At 39.6% G+C, this 27686-nt stretch overlaps 1 protein-coding gene and 1 pseudogene across 2 annotated transcripts in view; one reads left to right on the forward strand and one right to left on the reverse strand.

Annotated features, from left to right (window-relative positions):
• ARSK (arylsulfatase family member K) overlaps positions 1-27686 on the reverse strand; it is a 68687-nt gene that overhangs the window by 6527 nt on the left and 34474 nt on the right. For both annotated transcript variants that reach the window (XM_088838459.1, XM_055430217.2), the window contains 3 exons: positions 17817-18099; positions 11955-12126; positions 8224-8448 (listed from right to left, as the gene is read on the reverse strand). In XM_088838459.1, the coding sequence (XP_088694585.1) occupies positions 8224-8448; positions 11955-12126; positions 17817-18099 (680 nt within the window). The remainder of the gene's footprint in view (positions 1-8223; positions 8449-11954; positions 12127-17816; positions 18100-27686) is intronic.
• Positions 12520-14476, forward strand: LOC148777024 (RNA N(6)-adenosine-methyltransferase METTL16-like; annotated as a pseudogene).

The following is a 27686-nucleotide window of genomic DNA, read 5'->3' on the forward strand; positions in this document are numbered from 1 at the left end:
AAATTCCATGGACAGAGGAGCCTGGCGGGCCACAGTCCATGGGGTTGCAAAGATTTGGCCACAACTGAGCAACTGAGCACACACATAAAGGTATGTGAGGCAAAACAGATTAATTAAAAGAGAATAAGGAAGTAGACAAAGGCCTCTAATATAAATCTTCTAAAGGGACTTGTTTTACATATAACTTAATTAAAAAAAATTGTATCTTCCATTTCCTTGGAAGGGGCATATAACAAGTCCTAATCTTCTGCCAACCATCCATCATCAGGGACTTTTTTTGAGAAAGAATGAAAAGTGAAAGAAAGGAAGAGAAATATTTGAGATAACTGGTTAATTACAAAAGAAGAAGAAAGAGCAAAGATGTTAAAGAGAGAAAGTGCACAAGATGCACAAGAGAAAAGATAGCCCAGGACTTCCCCAGAGGTCCAATGGTTAAAAATCTGCCTGCCAATCAGGGGATCTGCATTGCTTCCCAGGTGGGGGAAGATTCCATGTACCACGTGGCAACTGAGCCCCTGTACCCCAACTACTGAGCCTGCATTCTAGAGTCTGTTCCCTGCAACAAGAGAAGCCAAGGCAATGAGAAACCCATGTGCTCACTGCAACTAGAGAGTAGCCCCTGCTCGCCGCAATGAGAGAAAGCCTGTATACAGCAATGAAGACCCAGTGTGGCCAAAACATAATTAAAAAATAATAATAATTTTTAAAAAGAACAGGATGGCCCAAGATGAAACTAATTGAGCTGCAAGACAGTAGGCTACTGACTGTAAGGTCTACTGTAAGAAGTGGAGAAGGCAATGGCAACCCACTCCAGGATTCTTGCCTGGAAAATCCCATGGATGGAGGAGCCTGGGGGGCTACAGTCCATAGCGTCGCAAAGAGTCGGACACGACTGAGTGACTTCACTTTCACTGTAAGAAGAAAGTTGCCTGGGAATAGGCTGGGTCAGGCTGGTCAGTGTGTCAGCTGTCAGCGGGCACCGCTGGGAGGCAGAGGAAGGGAGGAAAGGGCTTTGGAGATGGCTGGAAAGCAGGGACCAACTGCCATACACCCATGACTAGGAAGTTTCCTGTATTTAGCATCTTAATCAACTTTAATACTTAGAAATGCCTTATTTCAGATCTAATCTTAGCCTAATTTTCCTAAAGAAACTTGTTAGACTAAAGAAAATTTAAATAATTCTCTTGTGTTTATTTGTGTTAAACTGGGATAAGAATCCGTTTAAGTATATATATATATATATATATATTTTACTCATCTAACAAGCTAGTTGCTATTCCAGATGTAGGGAAGCAATAGTGGACAAAGCATGTAAGCTCTCTCAGACTCTAAGAGCTTACACTCTAATGTGGGGAGACAGATAAATATGCTAGGTGGTAATCAGTGCAATGAAGAACAATAAAGCAGGGTAAGAGGGCTGGAGAGCGATGGCAGGAATGTGTGTGTGTGTGCCGTTATACAGGATGGTCAGGGGAGGCCTCTCTGATAAGGTGATGTAAACAGAGACCTGAGGAGAAAGGGCTACGGTGAGCCCAGCAGATCTCTGGAAGTGGAGAGGAAGGGCACTGACCCAGGGAACAGCACTTGTAAACACTGAGGCAGGAAGCTGCTTCCTTCTATCTGCTCCCCAAACACTAAGGAGTCCAGCATGGCTGGAGCAGAGTAGGTGAGGGTTAAAGTTGTTTGAGATGAGTTAGGGGGAGGAAGAAATCATGTTGGACTCACAGGTTTTAATCAGAGATTCTGGATTTTACTCTAAGTGATTTTGAACAGAATCATGTCATGGTTTAGATGGTAACTGCTGCATGGTGATGCAGGAGACGTGGGTTCAGTCCCTGGGTCAGGAAGATACCTTGGAGGAGGAAATGGCAAACTCACTCCAGTATTCTCGCCTGGAGAATCCCATGGACAGAGGAGCCTGGCGGGCTGCAGTCCATGGGGTCACAAACAGTCAGACACAGCTTAGTGACATTAATATAAAACTATTAAATAATATTACTAGAAAAATATTAATGTTAATAATATCTCACATTTAACCATTTACCAAGTTCCAGTCATTGTTCTAGGCTATGGAACAGTCACTGTTATTTCCATTCTATTGATAAGAAAACTGAAGACCAGAAATGTTAAAGTTTCTTTCTGTCTCAAAGGTATACAGTTGGTAAATGCTGAAGGAGGTATTTGAATTTAGGCAGTCTGACTCCAGGATCTCTGGAGTCTTCAATACTGCTCCATAAGTCTGGATCTACTGTAGTTATTCAACTTTACAGTATTTTTCAGCCAATAAAAACAAAATAATCTATGTAGAATGACCCTCCCAAACCTCCACTAAGATCCTGTATCAAGGAAGCTTTTGCAATTTAAATCATTAGTATTGAAGCATTCTTTTAAACAGAACTGCATTTTTATACAATTACATTTTCACAGTTTAAACAGATCCTGGATTTATCTTTTATGTGAAAAGAAGATAGGTATTTAAAAAAAGGCCAACTACTAAATGAAAAAAATTCACATGAAAATAAGTTTAAAAGAGAATGTCAAGACAATTTTAATTTAAAAATGATATTATTTCTAACTGAGCTTAAGGATGCTGATACTAGATTATTAGAGAAGAAAATATTTTGGGGAGTAATTATTTAAAAAAATATCTTATTGAAGTATAGCTGACTTACAATGTTGTATTAATTTCTGCTGTATAGCAAAGTGATTCTCTTATACATATAATTACACATTCTTTTTCATATTCCTTTCCATTATGGTTTATCACAGGTTGGGGAGTACTTTTTAAAGCATAATCTCTGAATTAATGATACTAACTTTATAACAGTATAAAGAATTCCTGTTCAGAGGATGGTACTTTTCTGCCAGTCCTAGAAAATGTCAATGGGATAGGGCCTACAAAGATACTTAGAATAAAAGAACTCTTCCTACTTTATCATCGAATATCATTTCATAGAAAATAATCACTCTTCCAAAATATCTTTAAAAACTGTTCATAAATTCAATGTTTTTAATAAAAACATTGTACCATCTTAAATTTCAACAGGTTTTTTTATAGTAAGGTACTTTACTAAAACAGGAATACCAGTTGGTTTTTCCTATTTAATATCTTTCTACTTAAGGTTTTTTGAGCCACCATCTTTTATATATTTCTAACGTTCAAAGAATGGAAGGGAAGAGGACGTCTGGCTTGAGTTTTGATCTGAGAAATTTAATCCCATATTCTGTATAAATTGGATTCATACAAAACAATACAGCTATGTATGGTTAAGGTAATATAGAAAGGACTTTTAGAAGTCTCAGAATAGATTATGTCTGTTTTAAGCTTCAAACTGTTTAGGAAGGATCACAAAATAAGAAGACCTTTATAGACACTTTATCAAAATCTGTATGTTTATTAAGCTTAGATAGAATATACTGTCTCACAGGTCTAAGTTTAGAGTTATTAATCACTACTAAAAGTAGCTTTAAACTCTAGATACTTTCATTTTAAAAGGCTGAATTAAACATCAAATTAAACCCAGACCATCAGAATTATCTTTGCCTTGTTGACTGGTAAGGCTGTTTAAACAAGGCAACAAATTCAGTTTATGCTAATCCTGGTTTAATTGTTAATAGTATCCTTTTACTCTAAAAAAATGTGCTGATTTGGACAACAAATTAGGTAGATACTTTATCTCAATAACCAACAAATCACACCAAAACAAAAAACTATTCATATACTTTAAAAGCCTACAGTTTTCTTTTCAATAATACAAGGGGGCCATTGTCATTTATCATTTCACTTTTTAAAATAAAATTGACTATTTTTTACCCAGTTCATCACTACTAGATATTCATGCTGTTTCTAATTCTTTAATATAATGTAATATTATCCATGGAGATAAATCTTTGTGTGCATCTATAGGTTAATTTGGACATGGAACAACAGACTGGTTCCAAATCTGGAAAGGAGTATGTCAGGCTGTATATTGTCACCCTGCTTATTTAACTTATATGCAGAGTACATCATGAGAAATGCTGGACTGGATGAAGCACAAGCTGGAATCAAGGTTGCCGAGAGAAATATCAATAACCTCAGATATACAGATGACACCACCCTTATGGCAGAAAGTGAAGAGGAACTAAAGAGCCTCTTGATGAAAGTGAAAGAGGAGAGTGAAAAAGTTGGCTTAAAGCTCAACATTCAGAAAACTAAGATCACGGCATCCAGTCCCATCACTTCATGGGAAATAGGTGGGGAAAGAGTGGACTCCATAAGAGACTTTATTTGAGGGGGCTCCAAAATCACTTCAGGTGGTGACTGCAGCCATGAAATTAAAAGATGGTTACTCCTTGGAAGAAAAGATATGACCAACCTAGACAGCATATTATAAAGCAGAGACATTATTTTGCCAACAAAGGTCTGTCTAGTCAAAGCTATGGTTTTTCCAGTAGTCATGTATGGATATGAGAGTTGGACCATAAAGAAAGCTGAGTGCCAAAGAATTGATGCTTTTGAACTGTGGTGCTGGAGAAGACTCTTGAGAGTCTCTTGGACTGCAAGGAGATCCAACCAGTCCATCCTAAAGGAGATCAGTCCTGAATAATCACTGGAAGGACTGATGCTGAAGCTGAAACTCCAATACCTTGGTCACCTGATGTGAGGAACTGACTCATTTGAAAAGACCCTGATGCTGGGAAAGATTGAAGGAGGGAGGAGAAGGGGACGACATAGGATGAGATGGCTGGATGGCATCACCGACTCTGTGGACATGAGTTTGAGTGAACTCTGCGAGTTGGTGATGGACAGGGAGGCCTGGCGTGCTGCGGTTCATGGGGTCGCAAAGAGTCGGACACGACTGAGTAACTGAGCTGAACTGAATAGGTTAATTCCTAAAATAGGAATTTTCTAGGTTAAAATATATGCATATTTCTAAGTAATTTGGAACATAATGCCACATTTGCCTCCAGGAAATCTGTGCCAGTTTATACTCCCAGCAGCAGAACATGAGAAGGCATATTTCCAATATGAGCTTTTCTGCTTTTTAAAAGAATCTTTGCAAACTCTATGTGTGAAAGAAAAATGGTGTCTACTTGTTTTAATATTTTTCTGACTACTGAGTTTGAAGCTCTGAAAATATCTTGGCCATTTGTATGTCTTCTGTTGTGAATTGCTTATTTATATATTCTGGTCAATTTGTTAATAGAGTATGTCTCTTTTTCATAGATTTGTGAGAGTTCTATTAATATTAACCTTTTATCACTTATAAAAAGGTTAATTTTGGATAAATAACATTACATGCTGTTTCCCAGATCCAGCAAAGGTTCTTGTTTATTTTTTGGCCTTGATGTGTGGCATGTGTGGGATTTTAATTCCTGGACCAGGGATCAAACCGTCACCCCCTGCACTGGAAGCAGAGTCTTAACCAGTGGACCTCTAGGGAAGTCCCCTCAGGCTCCCCCTTGCATCTTTCTATTTCTACCTTATCTCTGATTAACATCTAGTTAATAGGATGCTTCAGTGTTTTATATGAAGTTCCATGCTTAGATATTCTCTTCATTCTCCTCCGCCAACCATATAACTGTAATTTTTTCCCTTTTCATAATAAAAATATTCAATATGAAACACATTAAGCCTTGAAGATGTTAATTTCCTGTTTAGAACTGGAGAGACACTGATCTTTGGCTTTACTTACTTGAGTTGGGCTGGTCTAATCAACACATGATGTAAATACTGTTAATACAACATATTCTGCTGGGAAATGTGACTCAGGAGGAGTCTATTAACAAACACCAAAGTTAAAAACAACAAAAACCTATGTAGATCTATGAGTTTTAAAAAACTGTAATAACTGACAAATTATAGGAAAAAAATCTACAATTTCAGGGAACTTAACGGGAAGAAAGCTGATCGCTGAAGAATTGATGCTTTTGAACTGTGGTGCTGGAGAAGACTCTTGAGAGACCCTTGGACTGCAAGGAGATCCAACCAGTCCATTCTAAAGGAGATCAGTCCTGGGTGTTCATTGGAAGGACTGATGCTAAAGCTGAAACTCCAATACTTTGGCCACCTCATGCGACGAGTTGACTCACTGGAAAAGACTCTGATGCTGGGAGGGATTGGGGGCGGGAGGAGAAGGGGACGACAGAGAATGAGATGGCTGAATGGCATCACCAACTCGATGGACATGAGTTTGAGTGAACTCTGGGAGTTGGTGATGGACAGGGAGGCCTGGCGTGCTGAGGTTCATGGGGTCACAAAGAGTCGGACACGACTGAGCAACTGAACTGAACATAATTTTCAGAAGGGTACAAAAGAAATGCAAAGGGGTTTCTGGGAACGTTTTGTTTGGCTAAAGAAATGCTTATTGTCACGTAACATAAAATAGGCAGGGATAGGAAGGTGTCCACCTAGGTGGGTAAATGACAATTCCCTCATTCCAAACAACTTTATTTAGTATTTCTTTAAATAAGCTGTTAAGATACATACATTATGAAATCTTCCAGTTTGCAGATGATTTTTAACTTTCATGAGGTTGGCAAGTAGTGATAATGGTGTATAAAGATTGTAGAGAAAACTTGCATTATAGGCAAATATAAAACAATATTCAAAGAAAAATGATTTAAACAGTGCCTATTAATTAACTAACACATAAAGTGATAGAATGACTAGAAAGAGATGAGAACTCATCACAGCTTCCTACAGATATTGGACTATTTAGCTGCTAAGTCAAAAAAGACAAAATGCCAAATATCACCATGAAATACATTGAGGGAAAACTGAGAATCATTCCAGCCTTTAACAATTTTTTGCAGTTCTGATCACTGTACCTCAAGAAAGCAGAACAAGGGTAAAAAGTCCGGCAAATCTGGGTGGGGAAAGTTCCATATGAGAAAAAACTAGGGGAGGAATCCAAGGCAATGCCACTGTAAAGAATCATTCATATAGCTGCATCTTCGTACAGCCACGAAAATGGTAATAAGGGAGACACCTAAAATATACATAATCACACGCACACATTTTTGAATGAAAAACAGAAGTGAGGAAAAGTCATAGATATTGCCTGGAAATTGATGGAGCCAGAAAGTGGCAAAGATATGACTGTGTGCTAATTGCTTTGGGACCAAAGGGAACCAGCAAATGATGAGTAGGAAACTGAAGAGATTAAAAATACACATCAGGAAAAAGAACAACAAAGAAGTGTGATCAAATATGCAAGTGATGTGAAAGAGAAAAGGAGGGCACTGATTTTTTTTTTTTTATTTGGCCGTGAGGCTTGCGGGATTTTAGTTCACCAGCCAGGGATTCAACCTGGGACCTTGGCAATGATAGTGCAGAGTCCTAACCACTGGACCACCAGGGAATTCCCAGCACTGATTTAAATGCCCAATAAAGAAATTTAAGACCCTGTAACAGTCTTTAATTAAATGAAGGTGAAGACTTTGTAGCAGAAAAAAAGGAGATAATAAGATTTTTCTTATTTCTTTAATTTCCAGACATGTTTGTTTCACATTTTAATGTATACATATTAAACACATATATCTTATGCTATATTTTTCTTTCACCAAAATCTATTTATAAATTGATGGTACTTTTTGCAATTTATGGTGCCTTAGAACAGAGTATTTGATGTTACTGAATTTAAAGTCCCCTCTAAATTAGAAGCTAACAGTTCTATATAACTTCTTCTAAATTTATGATGGCTTTATTCTAGTATCTTTAACAAAAATTGCTAAATAACCACATCCAAATGTTACTGTTCTAGATATGGTTATGCTTAAAGACATTAAGAAGCTAGTACAATAAAGCATACAGAACAATCTAAAGGTTCTGAGGAGAAATATGTGCATAGTATTAACATGAAGGGACATCTGTAACACTGTGAAAAATGAGTAGTTTCAAAGTAGATGGAATAATCCAGACGGGAAATGCTTACATGTTAGGTAGGGGATGGTAGAGAATCAAATGATACACAAATCATATCTATGAAGTTACAGAACTGAATGTCTTCCGTGGCTTACTTTATTGTCATATCCTGGTTGTGAATCTTCTGGAGGAAGGGCTAGAGGAAGGCCACAGGAACCTGAGGAATATTATCCTCATTCTTCAGATACAGATTTGACTCACAGTTAAATCAGTTGCTCAAAGTTATGAACAAGTCAGCAGGGGCCCCTAACTATTTTGCTTATTCATTTCCCAGCATTATTACAAATAAATATACACAGAATAGCATTACTTACCAAGCATAGTAGGGTAAATATCCACAAGAGAAACCACACTTGAAACTTGTAGGTTGGCCTGAATTCCCGGCCCCATGATCAAGAGTGGGACATGGGAACTAGCTTCGTACATACTCATCTTATAAAACTGTCGGTGTTCCATGGCCAGCTCCCCATGGTCTGAGGTGTACATGACGATAGTCTTCTGAAGAAGACCTAACTGGCGAAGAGCCAAAATAATTTCACCTGCAATATATAGAAGTAAATCTTAATTAGCTTTTAGCTCACTTTTTTTTCTAGCATAATAAGCTCATAATGAGTCTACCCTCTAAGAATTTGTCAGGATGTTTTTTAACATCTGAATGTTATCTACTGTTTTTCAGTAAATAACTTATGCTGGATTTCATGGGTCTGCTTCTCAGTGAATGGACTAGAGAGGGGAAGGAGAAAATGCAGTACCTAAGGATAAGTTCCTTTATTTGGAGATCATCCTGCCTTGCTTTCTGTGTTTCTGTCAGGGAGTAGGGGAAAACATTACCTCCAGGGACTCAAATGAGAAAATAAAGGCACAACTGTGCACGTCTCAGGGAAGGACCGCATTCACCATCAACCCACAACTGCTGCCCAACGGGAGGGGATAAAAGGGCTCAGAACTCCTCCTCCTGATACCCTTTCTCTCAAATTCCCCATCACTAGATCATGCCCATGAAGCTGGCTGAGTCTTACGGAAATCCCACCTTTGTAAAAAAGGCTGGAAGCAGTACAGACGATATATGAATGTGATTGGGCATATTCTTGGACTGTAAAATTCCTCTGACCAGTCCTGTCTCTAATAAACATGAAACTTCCTCCTCATTTTAATTAAGAGAACACAGTAAGACACAAGTCTAGAGAGAAGCATCGTTTCTATTTTGGCAGCTCCTGTATGCAGGGGTCTGTATTATTTTTTTAAAAAAATACAAAACCCACAGGCAACTCTGAGGTCTAGTCGGACCTGAGACCCAGTCTCTGAGGAGTTACTTACGGGGTTCAGACCATTAGAATCTCTCAGCTGGACAACTGTACTCGCTTCCTAATTGGTTTGCTTGCCTCCACTCCTTTTTCCCCTTCATAATATCTTTCTAAACTATCTGATCATGTCACACCAGCTTAAAATTTTCCATAGCTTCCCACTGTCTAATTATTGCATAAGTTTAGCACCTCCAGCTAGCTACCCCCTAAACCTTTACCTTTCACAATCCTGAATGACCTACAACTTCCTGAACTAATAATACTTAGTTTAGACTTCTTTGCCTTTGTATACACTCTCTGCCTTCTGTGTTGGATGCCCTTTCTTCCACAGTCTACATGGCAAATCCCCATTCTTCCTTTATGACCCAGCTCAAGCATCACCCCCCTGGTGAAGCATTCCCTGTTCCTCCAGGTAGAGTGAAGTCCTCTGTCCCCAGGACACTACAACTTGTATACTGCTGTAGTTACAACACCATGCTATAACCGCTGGTGTTTATACTCATTCGATAAATGTTTACTGACATTTTACCTATGTGCCAGGCACCAAGGATGCAAAGCTAGGCACCTAGGATGCAATGATGAATAAGAAGGAATGTCCCCACCCTCATGAAGTCCACATTCTTCAAGGGCAATGGACAGTAAAGAAGTGAGTAGACAAAATCATTAAAGATTATGACATAAACAAACAAGATGATACAGTATAGAGTAAGTGAGATGATGGAGCTTCTATACTAATTTAGAGTGGCTGGGAAGATAGCCCTGAGGAGGTAATATCTGAGCTGACAGCTGAAGACTGAGGGTACTCCAGGAACTCCCTGGCAGTCCAGTGGTTAGGACTCCACACTTCCACTGCCAGGGGCCTGGGTTCAGTCTCTGGTCAGGAAACTAAGATCCTGCAAACAGTTTTGTGGGGCCAAAACAAACAAACAAACAAACAAAAAAAAACAAGCCATGTCAAAAAGCAAAGGGAAGGGCATCCTAGGCAGTGCTCAGTCGCTCAGTCATGGCTGACTCTTTGCGACCTCATGGACTATAGCCCGCCAGACTCCTCTGGCCAAGGAATTTTCCAGGCAAGAATACTGAAGTGGGTTGCCATTTCCTTCTCCAATCCCAGGCAGAAGCAGCAGCAAATATAAAGCCCTGAGATGGGGTAAGAGGTTAGAGTGCTTTTAATTTCTTAATAATATTCAGCTTAGTACTACCAATGCCCAAAGTAATGTGAACAGTACATGCTAAGTCGCTTCAGTTGTGTCCAACTCTTTGCAACCCCATGGACTGCAGCCCGCCAGGCTCCTCTGTCCATGGGATTCTCCAGACAAGAGTACTGGAGTGGGTTGGCATGCCCTCCTCCAGGGGATCTTCCCAACCCAGGGACTGAACCTGTGTCTCTTGTGTCTCCTGCACTGGCAGGCATGTTCTTTGCCACTAGTACCACCTGGGAAGCCCAATGTGAACAGTAATGAATACTGTTCAGGGACCAGACTAGTATCGAGGTAACAAAGACATACAATATATTCCATAAATTTTGTAACATGAAGTGAACTATTGCATCTTTTTTCTCTTAAGAGACTTAAAGAGGTATTCCCACACTGCCTGCAACAATATTTTATGTATGTATATTTCACTTTTGTTGATCTGGATGAATGGATAGCTGCAAACTTTCAAAAGTGATTTCCAGGGTGCAAATGAGTGAATATTCATTAATAATAGAAAATATTGAAATACAGTTCAGTAACTGTATGGATTTAGGATAGAAGAAAATCACTTAAAATCTTATTTGTATTTAAGATTGAGTACTTGGAAAGTTCTTAGGATTTTTAAAACATATTATACTTGCTTTATTATAGTTTATCCATAGGGCTTTTTTGGCTTTCTTTTTTATACTTTCTATTTTTGCCCAGTGAGTGCTTTTTCAGAAATAGCCATTTATTCATTCACTCCCAAGGTTTACTTTGTTCAGAAGAAGTGCTACCCACACTTCACTAATTATAATTATTCTCCACTCCAAAGTGCAGCAAAATAAATGATACGGTTTTATAAAAACAATTTGGAGATATTTTAAACCAGGGTTTTTCCACATCTGAATGGGAAATTGCCACAACTCTATAAATTGACAAGTAAAACACTATCTTGATGGTTATCTCATGGAGGTGGGTTTCATTTTGAGCTGAGTGAGGGAAGGAAATTTAATATAATTCTGGACCATAATGTACATGGGGAAACTGATTTCAGTTTAAGTCTTGCTCTCACTGGCCGAGGGAGAATGGATGTGTTTTGCAATTATTACAAATCTGGAAGAAGTCACAAGATTTGCAATTATTACTAGTCTGGGAGAACTCACAGAATTCTATGTCTAATCTGTTTCATCTCCTAGAACTGAAGTTGCCTTATAATTAACTGTGTTTGGCTGAATGCTGATTCCTGACTAAATCCAGTAAGATGTCTTGTTTCCAGCAGATGATAATTTTTTATGACCTTTTAAAAATATATGCACAAATCTAAGCATCTGTGAACTTATGAATAATTAAAACAGAAAAGACTTTTATTCTATTAATAATACAAATTATCCAATTTTTATATGTGTCAGGAACCTTATAATTCTAAGTCTGAAGTATCTCAGCAACTGTTGTAAGAAATTATCTGAGGATATTCATACAAGTCACTAACCAGCATGATCACAGTATGTTGGAAAAATATTATACTTTTTCCTCATCTAATTGCATTTTAATTATACTACTTACCAAGCATAGCATCTGTCTCAGCACACATAGCATAATAAAATGCTCTAATGTTTTTAATTTCTTTTTCTGTAAACTTCCCAGTGCAGTTTTTGGTATAAGAAGAGTAATAATCTACAGGGTGCATTTCTGACAGAGGTGACCACTTTGGGATTTTGATGGCATCATATGACACCTAAAGGGGGAGAAAACAAGTTGTAATAATCCTTGCTTCCAACTAGAATGTAAGTTACACCAGACGTTTCATTAATTAGGTTAGTAGAAAAGAATGGTTATGAATTATGTAAAGAAAACAGCAAATCAAATACCTAAATTAGGAACAGATTTTTAATATTCCCACTAACAACAAATATCAATATATCAATCTGTATACATGGTAAGACAGCTGTGAAATTATTTTAAGGATTATACCTGTGGAGGCTGAATGGAGGCCCAAGATGGCGGCATACTGGGAGCATAACATCTGCATTTCTAGGGTCTACCCATTGCAGGTGGCTTAAGACCCTGTGGTTGTAGAACCCCACACTAGACTAGGCATCTGGCAGGAACTGTGACCTCAGAGGTGGCTCTGAGTAAATCAATGTATGCAAGAAATAGATACAAAGACAAACCTCCTGACTTTGCGTACCTGGCAACCAACTATCCAGATTTTAAGCAGTACGTTCAGATAAATCTGAATGGAAGAGTGAGTCTTAATTTTAAAGACCCTAAAGCAGTGAGAGCTCTGACTTGTACTCTCCTAAGGGAAGATTTTGGACTTTCTATTGATATTCTGCTGGAGAGAATAATTCCTTCAGTTTCCTTGAGACTACATTCATTGGGTAGAAGATCTGATCGGTCATCAGGACTCTTCAAAAGTACTCTCTGAAGAGGAACTGACATCCGTATTGGGGCATCCTGCATCTATCCTTTACGTGGAACAACTTTAAATGGCTGGTATTTCATGCAACAGAAGTAGATGATATGTGCTTCAACTATGCAAAGAAGAGTGTGGAACAGAATAACTTATCTGATTTTATAAAGGTGGTAAAAGTACCACAGAAGACACTCCTGATGGATGCTCTTCAGGAAGAATCTGAGATAATCTGTGACTTTTGCATGTGCAACCCTCTCTTTTTTGCCAGTCAGTTGGAAGCCAAAGTAAAGTATCTTCTCCTTTAAAGTAGTTGAATATTTAAGTTTTCCTTGTTTGCAAAAATAAGAGTAGCTTTTATTTTGGAAGTTGTATCAATTAGTGTGCTTCTGGTATCAAGCACCTGAAAATCCAATTCCAGATTGACTTCACAGGAAACTTTACTGGTTTATGTATTTGAGAAAGCCAGCAATAGCATGGACTTCAGGAACAGTTTGATCAAGGAGTTCATCATAATATCAAGGTTGAGACTGTTTTTTCCAGGATCCCCTTGACTCTGACCTGGCCCTTGGTTGTGTCTATTCTCAGGGAGTAAACTCTTGGAAACCTTGAAGACCCCCACCAAGTTCTGTAAATACAGGAGGTATCACAGAGATTGTGGCAGAAGGAGGTGCATTAGAGTCTGTTAGAAGGACCATCCTTGACAGTTTACAACTTAAAAAGAGATTAAGGTGGCATAACTGTATGCTGAGAAAGAAATGCTGCCTGGCTCCTCTGAAGGAAGAACTTTGCATATAAGGGGTTCCTAAAGTCACTTACACTGAATTCTGCCAAGGTCAGACAATGAGATGGGCTTTGGCTTGGAGTATTTATGATGATGTAACAGTACCATCACCACCAAGTAAGTGAAGAACATAAGAGAAGCCAAGGAAGCCCATTACGTTCGTTGTACTGGAGTCTGTGATGAAAGAACTAGCCCTCAAGCATCATCTCTGGGCTCTGAGACAGTGGAGGGCAAAGTGGCTGTGATGACATGGACTGAAAAACTTCTCACTGATCTGAGGGTCCAGCATAAATGAGCTCCCTGTGAAAAGGAGGAAATTAGCCCTTTGCTTCTAACAGCCATGTAGACAGCTCCTGGATTCACTTAAGGAGGAAGAAAAAAGATTAAGACAACTGAGAGGTTCCCCAAGCTCCCAAGAATGTCACTGAAGCCTTGGAAGAGAAAAAGTCCCCCCTCAAAAAGTCCAGCACTAGCCGAGATGTGACTCAGGGCCCCCAGGAGTGCCCTGGGAGAGCTTGTTCCACCCGAAGAAGAGACTGCCACTGTGGAGGGCCACGGCAGACTCTCCCTGGAGGAAAACCCAGAACCCACGGAGGGTGAAAGGAGTGAGGAAAAGGGAGAGATCGAGGTTCTGGAAAGTTGTAAAGGCTCTAGCAATGGAGTCCAGGACCACAAGGCTTTGGAGCAGTTCAGCAACCCAGGGTCTGAAAAGGGGAACCATCTCCAAGGAATGGCTGGACATTACCTATCAAGTGTCTGACAAACGTTAAGAAGGAGGTAGATGATGCCTTAATTGAAATGCATTGGGTCCACGGCCAGAACGGGGATCTGATAAACCAGCTTTGTACGTATATATGTAGCTAAATTTTCAGGCTTGTTGTTAGCTAACTCAAATTTTCTTGCAGTTGGGAAAGTTCTATAAAGCAGCTTGCTATGGAGTGTGGCCTGTGGGGTGGCAAGCTGAATTCCATCATTAGCCCACTGGTAGCATTATGTGGAATTATCTTAAAAAAACAAACAAATTAGTCCATTTTTAAATACCCATCTCTCTCTTTTTTTTAAGTTACAGGGCATTGTAGTATGGTAGTTCAGTGTAAGAATTGTGGTGATCAGCATCAACAAAAAGCCATCAGTAAACTCATAAGGGATTTAAACCTGACTTAAGCTGATCACCTTGACTTCAGACTGGTTTTCTGAGACCAGAAGGATAAATTTTGTAGTCTGATCCTGGTCGGAACTTACAGAGCATCACACCTTCTATGTCAGCCTTGGTTGCCTCCTGAGGAGGGGTGACTCCTGCCCCCCGTGGAGGTGGTATACCAGGGTGAATAGCCCTGCACCCTCTTCTAAAGTCATTCTTAAGACTGAAGACTTTGGGTACACATGATTGATGACCCCTGTGTCACTTCAGACAAAGGAACTGGTCCACCTAATGGTGGGAGAATCAGGGAGAGAAAACTCAGAAATGCCAGGAAGAAGGGCTGATATCAGGGAGCGCCTGGAAACGTTGGGGACATCGGCACATTCCTGACTCTTGTCTGTTTTGACGTTGGTTATTTCAGAAACAGAATTAGGTAAGCAAAACTGCTAGGTGTGATTGAGATACAGCAGAATGAAGCCATACCCCTACCTCCAACCTGTTCAAAGTAATTTTGTAGCAGTTAAAAAAAAATTATACATATCAGTGAAAAACATGAGCTATATATATTAGACAGTATTCTAATCCATAATAAGTGTCCAATCACTTTACTATAGTTGTGTGATCAATTCAAAACTTCAGAATCAATAACCTAAGAATCCAAGCTCTTTTTTCTAGTAGTTCACTAGTAAAAATGCCATATCTAGTAAGATAGCCCAATATTTGTTAAGAACAAATACAACTTTTTAATATATATAAATGCTTACAGTTTGGGTGAAAAATCATTAAGACTAGACTTACGTCATATATACCTTCTAGTCAGACAGCTTTAAAAAATTCAAATATATACTTAACTGTTTACTTAAAAACTATTTGACTCATTTCATTAGACTAGTACTGACTACTGACAAGTTTTTCAACATAGAGCCAGTTGGAACTTTTTAAGAAGACACAAACTTTGACATTATTTCCTTTAAAATAGGATGCACTACATAGTTTCTGGATAGAGGTTAGAAAGTAACTTAAATTTGGTTTCAAAACACAGGCAGTCCTCACTTTGCATAACTCAGGTATGCACATATATTAGTTACCGCAGTTTAAATATTAATACCAGTTCCCCTATAGTAGGGTTCAAATTTCAGCTACTGTGAACCAAAATTTCAGAAATGGAGACCTGATTGAAATAAAAGTGTGCTTATTTAGGGTTTGCATTTTCCAGAGTTTCACAGGATTACAAAATGGGGGAGGCTTATGAAGGCAAAAAGCTGCAAGGCCACGGTCAGTTACGTGAGTTGTTTATCAAGAATTCTAATTGGATTTGGTGAGCAGTAAGAATGCTTAGGTTGTTTGGGGTTTGAAATGATTGCATAGTTACAAGGGGAGACCTTGGGAGCAGAAGGCTGCAGCTGGCACGTGTTGTTCTGAATATGGCTGGTGGTATCTTAGACCTAGTACAATTCGAAGACAGTTGAATTTTCAGTGGTGCAGAGACTTGTCTGAGACCAGATCCTCAATGGCTGCTTGACTTCAGTTTATATGCCTTACTCTGATTTGACTACTCTATTATAATATCAATTTGTCATCATTACCACGGAGAAGGCAATGGCACCCCACTCCAGTACTCTTACCTGGCAAATCCCATGGGTGGAGGAGCCTGGTAGGCTGCAGTCCATGGGGTCACTAACAGTTGGACACAACTGAGCGACTTCACTTTCACTTTTCACCTTCATGCATCAGAGAAGGAAATGGCAACCCACTCCAGTGTTCTTGCCTGGAGAATCCCAGGGATGGGGGAGCCTGGTGGGCTGCCATCTATGGGGTCTCACAGAGTCGGACACAACTGAAGCAACTTAGCAGCAGCAGCTGCAGCGTCATCATTACAAAGGTGTATTAACTGTGAGTTACTGCATAAAGAAAAAACTTTCTTATTCATACACTGCTAGTTCTTTAGTCTACAAATCACGTTGTAGATTGCATCTGTGTATCAGTGATTAATCACGTCATTTCTTTCTACATTTGTCAGTGATCGGTTACTGCACATCTTTTATTCCATACCTAAACAGACTGCAAAGTATGTAGGTGGCCTGCCTCCTTGTCTTCCGCTGACACATCCATGTGACATTAAAATGGATAATCAAAAGAGGAAATTGGTCAACAAAGATGAATATATAGTAAAGAGATAAGCAATAACACTGGGAGTGAAATCCTAATCAAACATTAACTGGAGTTATAGATAAAATAGCTGGAAACGCTGACTCTGCCACCATTCAGTGCACTCAAGATACACAGCCAGAGGAATTCAGTGAAAACACTGACATCAATGAGGAAGGTGTTTATGGAGAAAAGGATGAACATGAAGAAGTGACACTAGCAGAAATCTTCACATTAAAGGAACTCTCCAAGATATGAAAGTGCAAAGGGTCAAATGTGGAGGTTTAGATTTAGAAAGAAATATGACAAATTCCTGAGACACAGAGAAGACGCTTGCTCTATAGCTTAAGTTACTCAATGGGAAGGCGAGCACTCTTCAAACTACTCTTGATCTGGGTTTTTTACAAAAAACAAAAAAATACTTTAATTCTTAATGTTTCCAGTGTTTTCAATTGCAGTGTATTAAATAAACATTAGTTTTACTATTTTGTCATTTCCCTATACATTTATAATCCAAAAAAAGAATTTTAAAGGTTTTGACAAATGTTTTTTAGTGTCCTAGAAAAATGGTCATTTTCCCAATTGACTATTAAGATCTCTTTGTACAATTTCAGCTTGCACAGTCATTATTACGCTCCTTAGCCGTGCAAAGTGAAGACTGCCTGGACTTCTTAGAGAATGTCTTTTAAACATACATATGCAATACATGTAACAGACATATTATATTCAATGTATTCAACTTAAAAGCAGTTGCTGAGTTTTAACACATTACACTTTTGTAAAATGGTCCCTTTAGTTTTTGTCAAGTTCGATTCAAGGTGATTATACAATTTTGAAAATTTTCTTTAAAATGATAATGAAAGAAACAGTGGGCAAGTAACAATAACATATAGATAAAATGTTAGCTTTTACTTTTGAGGACACACAGTATACACCTACCTTTTTAAGCCAATAAAGAGATGTGTGAAAAGTTGAAGATCCAAAATTTTCTCCTGAAGATGGTGAAGGATACGGGTGTGGTAAATTTAATCCCAAGTACAGAACAAATGGTTGAGTGGAATTACTTGCCTCCTTTCTTAACCAGTTTACTGCTCTGTCTGTATTCTTCCAGTCTGCTTCCATCACTCTTACTTTAGTCTTTTTAGGGGCGAGATTAACCATAGGCCTGCCTTCCTGTCTGAGTAAGAAAGCAACATCTCTTGTCCAGGCTTCCACACGATTGCTGAGGGGCCAAAATGGGACAGATATACTGTAAGGTGTTTGAAAAGTTTTAAAAACTGACTAAGCATAAATATAAGAGAGCAATATGGAAAAGAATTTTTAGACTCGGTCATGTAAGTGTTTGGACTGATTATATGAGATCTCATTAAGAAAGACACTGAGCATTGCAAATTCAAAAACCAAGAAAAAAATAACAAGAATCAAATATTACCTTATGTGTTCTTCAAAACTAAGACAGATTATTTATGAAGGTTACTTTTTCTCCTAACATAACATTTAGTAAAATAAAAACTTCTTCTGAATTTTAACATATTTTTCCTGTTAGAATAAGAGAGGTAGTATTTCTAACCAAAGCTACTATAATTTCCTCCTATCACCAAATCTTTATATTTCAAAAATTCTTAACCTCCCACAGGTACCTTATGTGTTTCTCATGTTCTACTTTGTTTCCAGCTCTATCTTTTCTTATTATGAGAACAATTTTGACTATGACTAAAGCTAACTACGGAGGAGGAAATGGCAGCCCACTCCAGTATTCTTGCCTGGAGAATCCCATGGACAGAGGAGCCAGGGGGCTATAGTCCATGGGGTTGCAAAGTGTCAGACATGACTTAGCAACTAAACAACAACAAAGCTTAACTAAGCTAAAAAGTCATGCAGATTTCTTGTCCATGATAAACTAGATATGTTTTCTTTAACTGGTAATTTAAAAGCTAAATGATTTGATCAATTAAATTTCCTCAAATATTTTTATTTTACCACTTGATAAGTAAGTAGTAGTACTAAAGCTTTTAGTTGGCATAACTGTTTCAGTTCAGTGCAGTCACTCAGTCATGTCTGACTCTTTGTGACCCCATGGACTGCAGCACACCAGGCCTCCCTGTCCATCACCAGCTCCCGGAGTATACTCAAACTCATGTCCATCGAGTCGGTGATGCCATCCAATCATCTCATCCTCTGTCGTCCCCGTCTCCTCCTGCCTTCTATCCTTCACATCATCGGGGTCTTTTCCAATGAGTTGGAACTTCGCATTAGGTGGCCAAAGTATTGGGAGTTTCAGCTTTCAGCATCAGTCCTTCCAATGAATATTCAGGATGGATCTCCTTTAGGATGGACTGGTTGGATTTCCTTGCAGTCCAAGGGACTCTGAAGAGTCTTCTCCAACACCATAGTTCAAAAGCATAAATTCTTTGGTGCTCATCTTTCTTTATAGTCCAACTCTCACATCTATGCATGACTACTGGAAAAACCATAGCATTGACTAGATGGACCTTTGTTGGTAAAGTAATGTCTCTGCTTTTTCAAAGCTTTTCTTCCAAGGAGCAAGTGTCTTTTTATTTCATGGCTGCAGTCACCATCTGCAGTGATTTTGGAGCTCCAGAAAATAAAGTCTCTCACTGTTTCCACTGTTTCCCCATCTATTTGCCATGAAGTGATGGGACCAGATGCCATGATCCTAGTTTTTTGAATGTTGAGTTTTAAGCCAGCTTTGCCACTCTTCACTCTCACTTTCATCAAGAGGCTCTTTAGTTCTTCAGTTTCTGCCATAAGGATGGTGTCATCTGCTTATCTGAGGTTACTGATATTTCTCCCGACAATCCTGATTCCAGCTTGCGCTTCCTCGAGTCAGCACTTCGCCTGATGTACTCTGCATTTAAGTTAAATAAGCAGGGTGACAATATACAGCCTTGACATACTCCTTTCTCAATTTGGAACCAGTCTGTTGTTCCATGTCCAGTTCTAACTGTGGCTTCTTGACGTGCATACAGATTTCTCAGGAGGCAGGTCAGGTGGTCTGGTATTCCCATCTCTTGAAGACTTTCACAGTTTATTGTGATTCACACAATCAAAGGCTTTGGCGTAGTCAATAAAGCAGATGTAGATATTTCTCTGGAACTCTCTTTTTTGATGACCCAGAAGATATTGGCAATTTGATCTCTGGTTCCTCTGCCTTTTCTAAATCCAGCTTGTACATCTGGAAGTTCACTGTTCATGTACTGTTGATGTGTCACTTGGAAAATTTTGAGCATTACTTTGCTAGCCTGTGAGATGAGTGCAATTGTGTGGTAGTTTGAATATTCTTTGGCATTGCCTTTCTTTGGGATTGGAATGAAAACTGACCTTTTCCAGTCCTGCGCGTTTTCCAAATTTGCTGGCATATTGAGTGCAGTTCTTTCACAGTATCATCTTTTAGGATTTGAAATAGTTCAGCTGGAATTCTGTCACCTCCACTAGCTTTGTTCATAGTGATGCTTCCTAAGGCCCACTTGACTTCTTATTCCAGGATGCCTGGCCCTAGGTGAGTGATCACACCATCGTGGTTATCTGGGTCATTAAGATCTTTTTATAGTTCCTCTGTGTATTCTTGCCACCTCTTATTATCTTCTGCTTCTGTTAGGTCCATATCATTTCTGTCCTTTATTGAGCCCATCTTTGCATGAAATGTTCCCTTGGTATCTCTAATTTTCTTGAAGAGATCTCTAGTGTTCCCCATTCTGTTGTTTTCCTCTATTTCTTTGCAATGATCACTGAGGAAGGCTTTCTTATCTCTCCTTGCTATTCTTTGGAACTCTGCATTCAGATGGGAATATCTTTCCTTTTCACCTTTGCCTTTAGCTTCTCTTCTTTCCTCAGCCATTTGTAAGCCCTCTTCAAACAGCCCTTCTGCCCTTTTGCATTTCTGTTTCCTGGGGATGGTCTTGATCACTGCCTCCTATACAATGTCATGAAGCTCCATCCATAGTTCTTCAGGCAGTCTATCTATCAGATCTAGTCCCTTGAATCTATTTGTCACTTTCATTGTATAATCATAAGGGATTTGATTTAGGTCATACCTGAATGATCTAGTGGTTTCCCCTACTTTCTTCAATTTAAGTCTGAATTTGGCAATAAGGAGTTCATGATCTGAGCCACAGTCAGCTCCTGGTCTTGTTTTTGCTGACTGTATAAAGCTTCTCCATTTTTGGCTGCAAAGAATGTAATTGATCTGAGTTTTGTATTGATCATCTGGTGATGTCCATGTGTACAGTCTTCTCTAGTGTTGTTGCAAGAGGGTGCTTGCTATGACCAGTTCTCTTGGCAAAATTCTGTTGACCTTTGCCCTGCTTCATTCCGTGCTCCAAGGCCAAACTTGCCTGTTTCTCCAGGTATCTCTTGACTTCCAACTTCTGCATTCCAGTCCCCTATTACAAAAAGGACATATTTTTGGGGTGTTAGTTCCAGAAGGTCTTGTACGTCTTCATAGAACTGTTCAACTTCAGCTTCTTCATCTTTACTGGTTGGGGCATAGACTTAGATTACTGTGATATTGAATGGCATAACTGTTTAGGAAGCAATTTCTAAGAAGCCTGTTTTTATAAGTTTTTGTTGAGGCAAACACCTCTGAAATACCCTATCAATTAAGAAAAGAGCTTAAAAAACTCAAATACCAACCGAGAAATAAAGACTTTTTTATATCAAAACATAATACTCCATGTAAGGGAAATTTCAAACCACACAAAGTGGCTAATGGTTTGTTGGTGTACTAAGTAGAAATTTTATCTGCCTCTTGAAGACAGATAAAAAAGTTTAAGGAACCATAATGAAAATATAATTTTTCACAGTTGATACTCAGTATCATGCTCAGTCACTAAAGTTGTGTCTGACCCTCTGAGACCCCATGGGCTGCAGCCTGCCAGGCTCCTCTGTCCATGGGATTGTCCAGGCAAGAATACTGGAGTGGGTTGCCATTTCCTTCTCCAGGGGATCTTCCCAAACCAGGGATCGAACCCACGTCTCCTGCACTGTCAGATGGATTCTTTGTTACTGAGCCACCAGAGAAGCAGATATTCAATACAGTTTGATAAAAATAATGAAAACTAAAATCTTAGCAGAATTATGTCTAAGAGATTCTAGCTAATTCTGAATAGCAAATGGAAATCCCTAAAACGGTATGGTAAAAGTTATCATACTACCAAACAATGTAACAGTTTCTCAATCTTTCATTTATATCGTTGCTGAATGAGAAAACCTCATTATTATTGCAGAGGAGTGGGATGCTAGGGGTTTATCACACCAGTAATACTTGTGGGAGAGCTCTACGATTTTGTGGTAAGCAGAAATAGCTCACTGAGATTCATACAAGATGTTTAGGAACCAAAGTCCTTCCTTTTCAACCAAGGAGTATTATATGGGAGATAATGGCTGAGAAGTGATTACAGGGAACAAGGAAATTACAGGAAACCTTGTAATGCAACCTAATTAGTTGTCCAGCGTGATATTGTGATTTATAATGAAAAGTATATATTTGGTTTTTATCACTGATTCTGATACAATTTCCTAAAATCCTCAGAATTTTCTAAGAGAGGAAAGCAACCAAAGTGTCTTCTGTTATGTTAATGGGGTTACTTTTGCACCTTACCTAACCCCAAACAACAAAGAGATTAGAGGGTTGACATTTTTAGTCCTATTGCCTGCCTCTGACCTCCAGGGAGGGAGGAGATTGGAGAGGGAATGGAAATTGATGTCAATCACCAGTGGTCAGTGATCTAATCAATCATGTCTCCCTATAAGGGCTTCCCAGGTGGCACTGGGGTAAAGAACTTGCCTGTTAATGCAGGAGATGTAAGAGACACAGGTTCAATCCCTGGGTTGGGAAGATTTTCTGGAGGAGGGTACGGCAACCCACTCCAGTATTTTTGCTTAGAGAATCCCATGGACAGAGGAGCCTAGCAGGCCACAGTCCATAGCATCGCAGAGAGTTGGACATGACAAAAGTGACTTAGCATGCACACACACATAAACACTCCTCCCTATAAAATCACACACACACACACCACCCCCCTCCCTATAAAACACACACACCACCCCCCTCCCTATAAAATCCAAAAATGAGAGGGCAGAGGGAAGGGTGGGAGAGCAGTGGGCTTAGAAGAAGGCATGGAAGCATCGTGCCCTTTACATTTGGCTGTTCCTGAATTATATCCTTTTATAATAAACTGGGCTTCCCTGGTGGCTCAGATGGTAAAGCATCTGCCTGCAACGTGGGAGACCTGGGTTCGATCCCTGGGTTGGGAAGATCCCCTGGAGAAGGAAATGGCAACCCACTCCTGTACTCTTGCCTGGAAAATTCCATGGATGGAGGAGCCTGGTAGGCTACAGTCCATGGGGTCTCAAAGAGTTGGACATGACTGAATGACTTCACTGGTTCATAATAAACTGGTAATCTAATAAGTAAAGTGTTTCTCTGAGTTCTGTGAGCCACTGTAGCAAATTAACCCAAGGAATAGGTCCTCGGACCCTCTGATTTTACAGCTGGTCAAGTCACAAGCATAGATGACAAACCTGGACTTGTGATTTGCGTCTGAAGTGGGGTAGTGGGGGCCGTCTTGTATCCTGAACCCTCAACTTGTGGAATTGAGTTAAATATTAGGACACTCTGGAGTTGGGTGCAGAGCCCTAAATGGTGATCAGAGCCCTTGCTTGGCTGTGGATTGACACAGGTGTAGACTGTTGCTCTGGTTGGGGTAACCAGCCTCCTCAGTCGACCTTACAAGGCAGTCATGAGTGAGCCTAGAACATCTGTCTCAAGGAAAGACTGTGCTTGAAAGATGGCCATATTGAACCCAGATTACCATCTTTTGCTACAGCAATGAGTAAGTCTGATTTCATTTCATCTTTCTGGCAAAGTTATGCCCCTTTCCTTTTTTTTTTTTTTTTAATAGTTCTTTGCTTCTGAGGTTCTTTTTGGCCCAGGTTGGTCCCCTTAAGGATAAAAAGGCTCAAATCAACTTAATTTTGGCCTAGTCTTACTATTAAAACTAATTTCAAACTTAGCTCCATTTTTGCCGTTTTTTTCTAAATAACATGTGATCTACCCTCCTATCTTACTGGCATCTTCTTTTGTCTGTTTCTGAATGTGTGGGCTTTTGGCATGATTCCTGTAACTGCTGGAAGTGGAGTATAACAAATGCTTTCATCATTACTAGGGCAGCAGAGACAGGATTACGGTTGAAGGTAAAGGTTCCTCTCTCCTAATTTTCCCTTTTGCCTCTTTCTGGCTATCCTAAGACTCTAGAGTAACCTAGCTGATCAAGAGGGTAATACTTTGATTGGTTAGTTGACCCATGTTCAAGCATTGTGCCTAAGTATAAAGTAACTTTTTTAATAACTGAAAAACATTTAGCACTTTTTATATATTCAATACATATTAATGCATATGTGCATGCTCAGTCACTTCAGTTGCATCTAACTCTTTGCGACCCTATGGATTGTAGCCCACCAGTCTCCTCTGTCCATGGGATTTCCCAGGCAAGAACACTGGACTGGGTTGCCATTTCCTTCTCCAGGGGAATCTTCTCAACCCAGGGATCGAACCCGTTGCCTCCTGCAGCTCCTACACCGCAGGTGGATTCTTCACCGCTGAGCCACCAGGGAAGCCCCGTACATACTAACAGTTATAATCAGTGCTGATTCACTGCTCTGCTCTCACTGCTCCCTGGGCCAGCCTGGGCCCTGGTTACGAGGATACGGTGTAAGCAGTAGGTGCTTCAGGAGTTGCACCGCTCAGTTGAGTCCCTTTTCCCCGCCCAAAGCTCCCCTGGCAAGTATACTAAGGAGGAAAACAGGGAAAGACAATGTGAACATACAACTGCATCACTGATGGCAATTACTGTGACAGAATCGCCATCAATACCTGAGAGCTCAGTAGGTAAAGAATCTGCCTGCAATGCGGGAGACCCCGGTTCGATTCCTGGGTTGGGAAGATCTGCTGGAGAAGGGATAGGCTACCCACTCCAGTATTCTTGGGCTTCCCTGGTGGCTCAGCTGGGAAAGAATCCACCTGCAATGTGGGAGACTTGGGTTCAATCCCTGGGTTGGGAAGATCCCCTGGAGAAGGGAAAGGCTACCCACTCCAGTATTCTGGCCTGGAGAATTCCATGGACTGTATAGCCCAGGGGGTTGCAAAGAGTCAGATACAACTTTCACTTTTTCACTGTGACAGAAAGATAACTCTTTAAGTTATAATTCTCTCTACTAAACAACCAATGTTTTCATTCCTCTTTAACCGGGTCAAACTGTTGCACCAGGAAACATTATCTTTTGACCATGTGCTTAGACCTACTTTGTCTTGCTGTTCAGCGTTGCCTCCCCTGACCTCCTACTCACCGTGACTTGCTATAACCTCCTCAAAATATAAAACTTTCTAATTAGTTGGTCACTGGAGGTATTTTGGACAAATTTCTTTTCATTCCATTTCTGTGTACTTTGGAATATTAAGAGTGTGCTTTCAATTAGGGCAATAATAATAATAATAAAAAGGCTTGTATTTATGGTGAGGAATGAAAACTACCTGTGGTTGAGATCAGCGGTCCCTAAGCTTTTCTTGGCACCAGGGACTGATTTCACGGAAGACAGTTCTTATACAGACCAGGGGTGGGGGCGGGGGGATGGTTTCAGGATGATTCAAGCACATTACATTTTTCACTTTATTTCTAATCTCATGCTGCCGCTGATCTGACAGGAGGTACTGGGCCGCAGTCCAGAGCTTGGGGATCCCTGGTTTAGAGACTTTGATTCATTGACTCCTCTCATTATAAATTTACACTCTTACTTGAAAATAGGCACAATCATGCAATGTACAGTTTCCTACATGCCAACATTTCTCAGAGTGTGGCCCAGCCATCTCTGGGAGGTCCCCGAGAGGCTTTCAGGAGGTCCGTGACATCACAACTATTGTCATAATGACAGTAAGACTTTTTTTTTTTTTTTGCCTTTTTCACTCTCCTGAGCATACAGTAGCGGAGACCACTGTAATGAAGCCTCACGTGGGAGCTTGGATGTGGAATACACCTATCTCAAAGGAAACTGTTCTCTATAAACTTAGGCTTCAATGTGTCATTTTGTGCATATATACCAAGTGCCCCTGCTGCTGCTGCTGCTAAGTCACTTCAGTCGTGTCCGACTCTGTGCGACCCCATAGACGGAAGCCACCAGGCTCCCCCGTCCCTGGGATTCTCCAGGCAAGAACACTGCAGTGGGTTGCCATTTCCTTCTCCAATGTGTCAAAGTGAAAAGTGAAAGTGAAGTCGCTCAGTCATGTCTGACTCATAGCGACCCCATGGACTGCAGCCTACCAGGCTCCTCCATCCATGGGATTTTCTAGGCAAGAGTACTGGAGTGGCTTGCCATTGCCTTCTCCGAAGTGCCCCTCCTAAGTGGTCCAAAGTCTATTTTACCTCTTTGAGGAAATGCAGGTGAGGCTTCTCAAAGGGATACAAAAGTAACCATGTGTTTCTGATAAAGGCATTCACAATTGACTATACCTTGGCTTACCTCCCTCTGAGGTCCAGTTCCTTACATCTTTGCTACTTCAAGCAGCATCAGCATCACCTTGTTAAATAAGCAGAATTTCGAGCCCCATCCCAGACCCACTGAACTGGAAAGGGCATTTAATGAGATGCCTAGCGGATCTGCATATATGTCACATTTTGAGATTCACTGCTCCAAATAACAGTGTACGGATTTTTATGCTTAAGAGCCTCAATTTTTAGATGAGATAATTAAAATAGTTTCCATAGTAGCCCATGAATAAGAACTGGATCTATTCCAAAAAACAAGGTGATGGCTAAATGCACTGTCCAATGATCAGCGATTTTATTAATTCTTTTTAACAGCAAAATCTCCTAATATGGATGGAAAATAAAACTAACATATTAGCAACTAATTATTGCATAACTCTGTATCTATGCCATTGCTGTGTGGGTATTCTGTGCCAATGTGCCAAATTCTACTGCTGCAGTATTGGATACAGTCAGCCCACAGGTAGCACTGGGTGAATTTACATAGCAACAATAACCTCTGAAAAAATATCACACATTAAAATTGATGAGAACATAACAGTTTTTATTTCAAAATGAATTAGGAGCCTAGACATAAACCTTCAGCTTCCTAAGATTACTAAATAATTAAAGTGTCTCAGACTTTAAGAATTATATGGAAATGGATCTCTTTCTCTCACACAAAGAATCATTGTTCTTGACAGGACTTTAACAGCTAATGTGTCTCGAATAAGTCTCTTGCATGGAAAAATTACAATTCTGAATCATGTCCTTGAAAATTTCACTATCAACCTAATAAATTCAGTGAGAAAAAATGGAATTCATATTCATTCCCATTAGATGTTCTTCTCTCAAAGTTGAGAAACACACCATTTTTTAAAAGGGATTCACAAGGCTGTCATCTATCTTTGCATATATTTATTATCACTCACAAAACAGTCTGTTTAGTTGAATGAATAATAATAGTTATTAATTCTGTTATTTTATTATATATTTGTTGTAAATACATTTATGTAATTATATATTATTATACAATTGTATAATAGTAAATAAATTTCAAACAAAAGGTTTGTTTCTCTTGATGTGGGGGTGGGTACTCAGGGGTTTCATGGACTTGAGGTTGCGACCATTTTCTAGTCTGTTAGTGAATTCATCACTGTGGAAGCATCAATATTTAGAACTTTGAATTCCTAGGTGACAGTGACTGTAGCCCTTAACAGAATATTTGCTGCAGTTTGGTTTTAAATAAAGGCAAGCTTTTTTATTTAAT

This window comes from Moschus berezovskii, chromosome 8 (genome assembly GCF_049115385.1).
Source record: "Moschus berezovskii isolate FMDL1 chromosome 8, NW_MosBer_1.0, whole genome shotgun sequence".
Taxonomy (NCBI): domain Eukaryota; kingdom Metazoa; phylum Chordata; class Mammalia; order Artiodactyla; family Moschidae; genus Moschus; species Moschus berezovskii.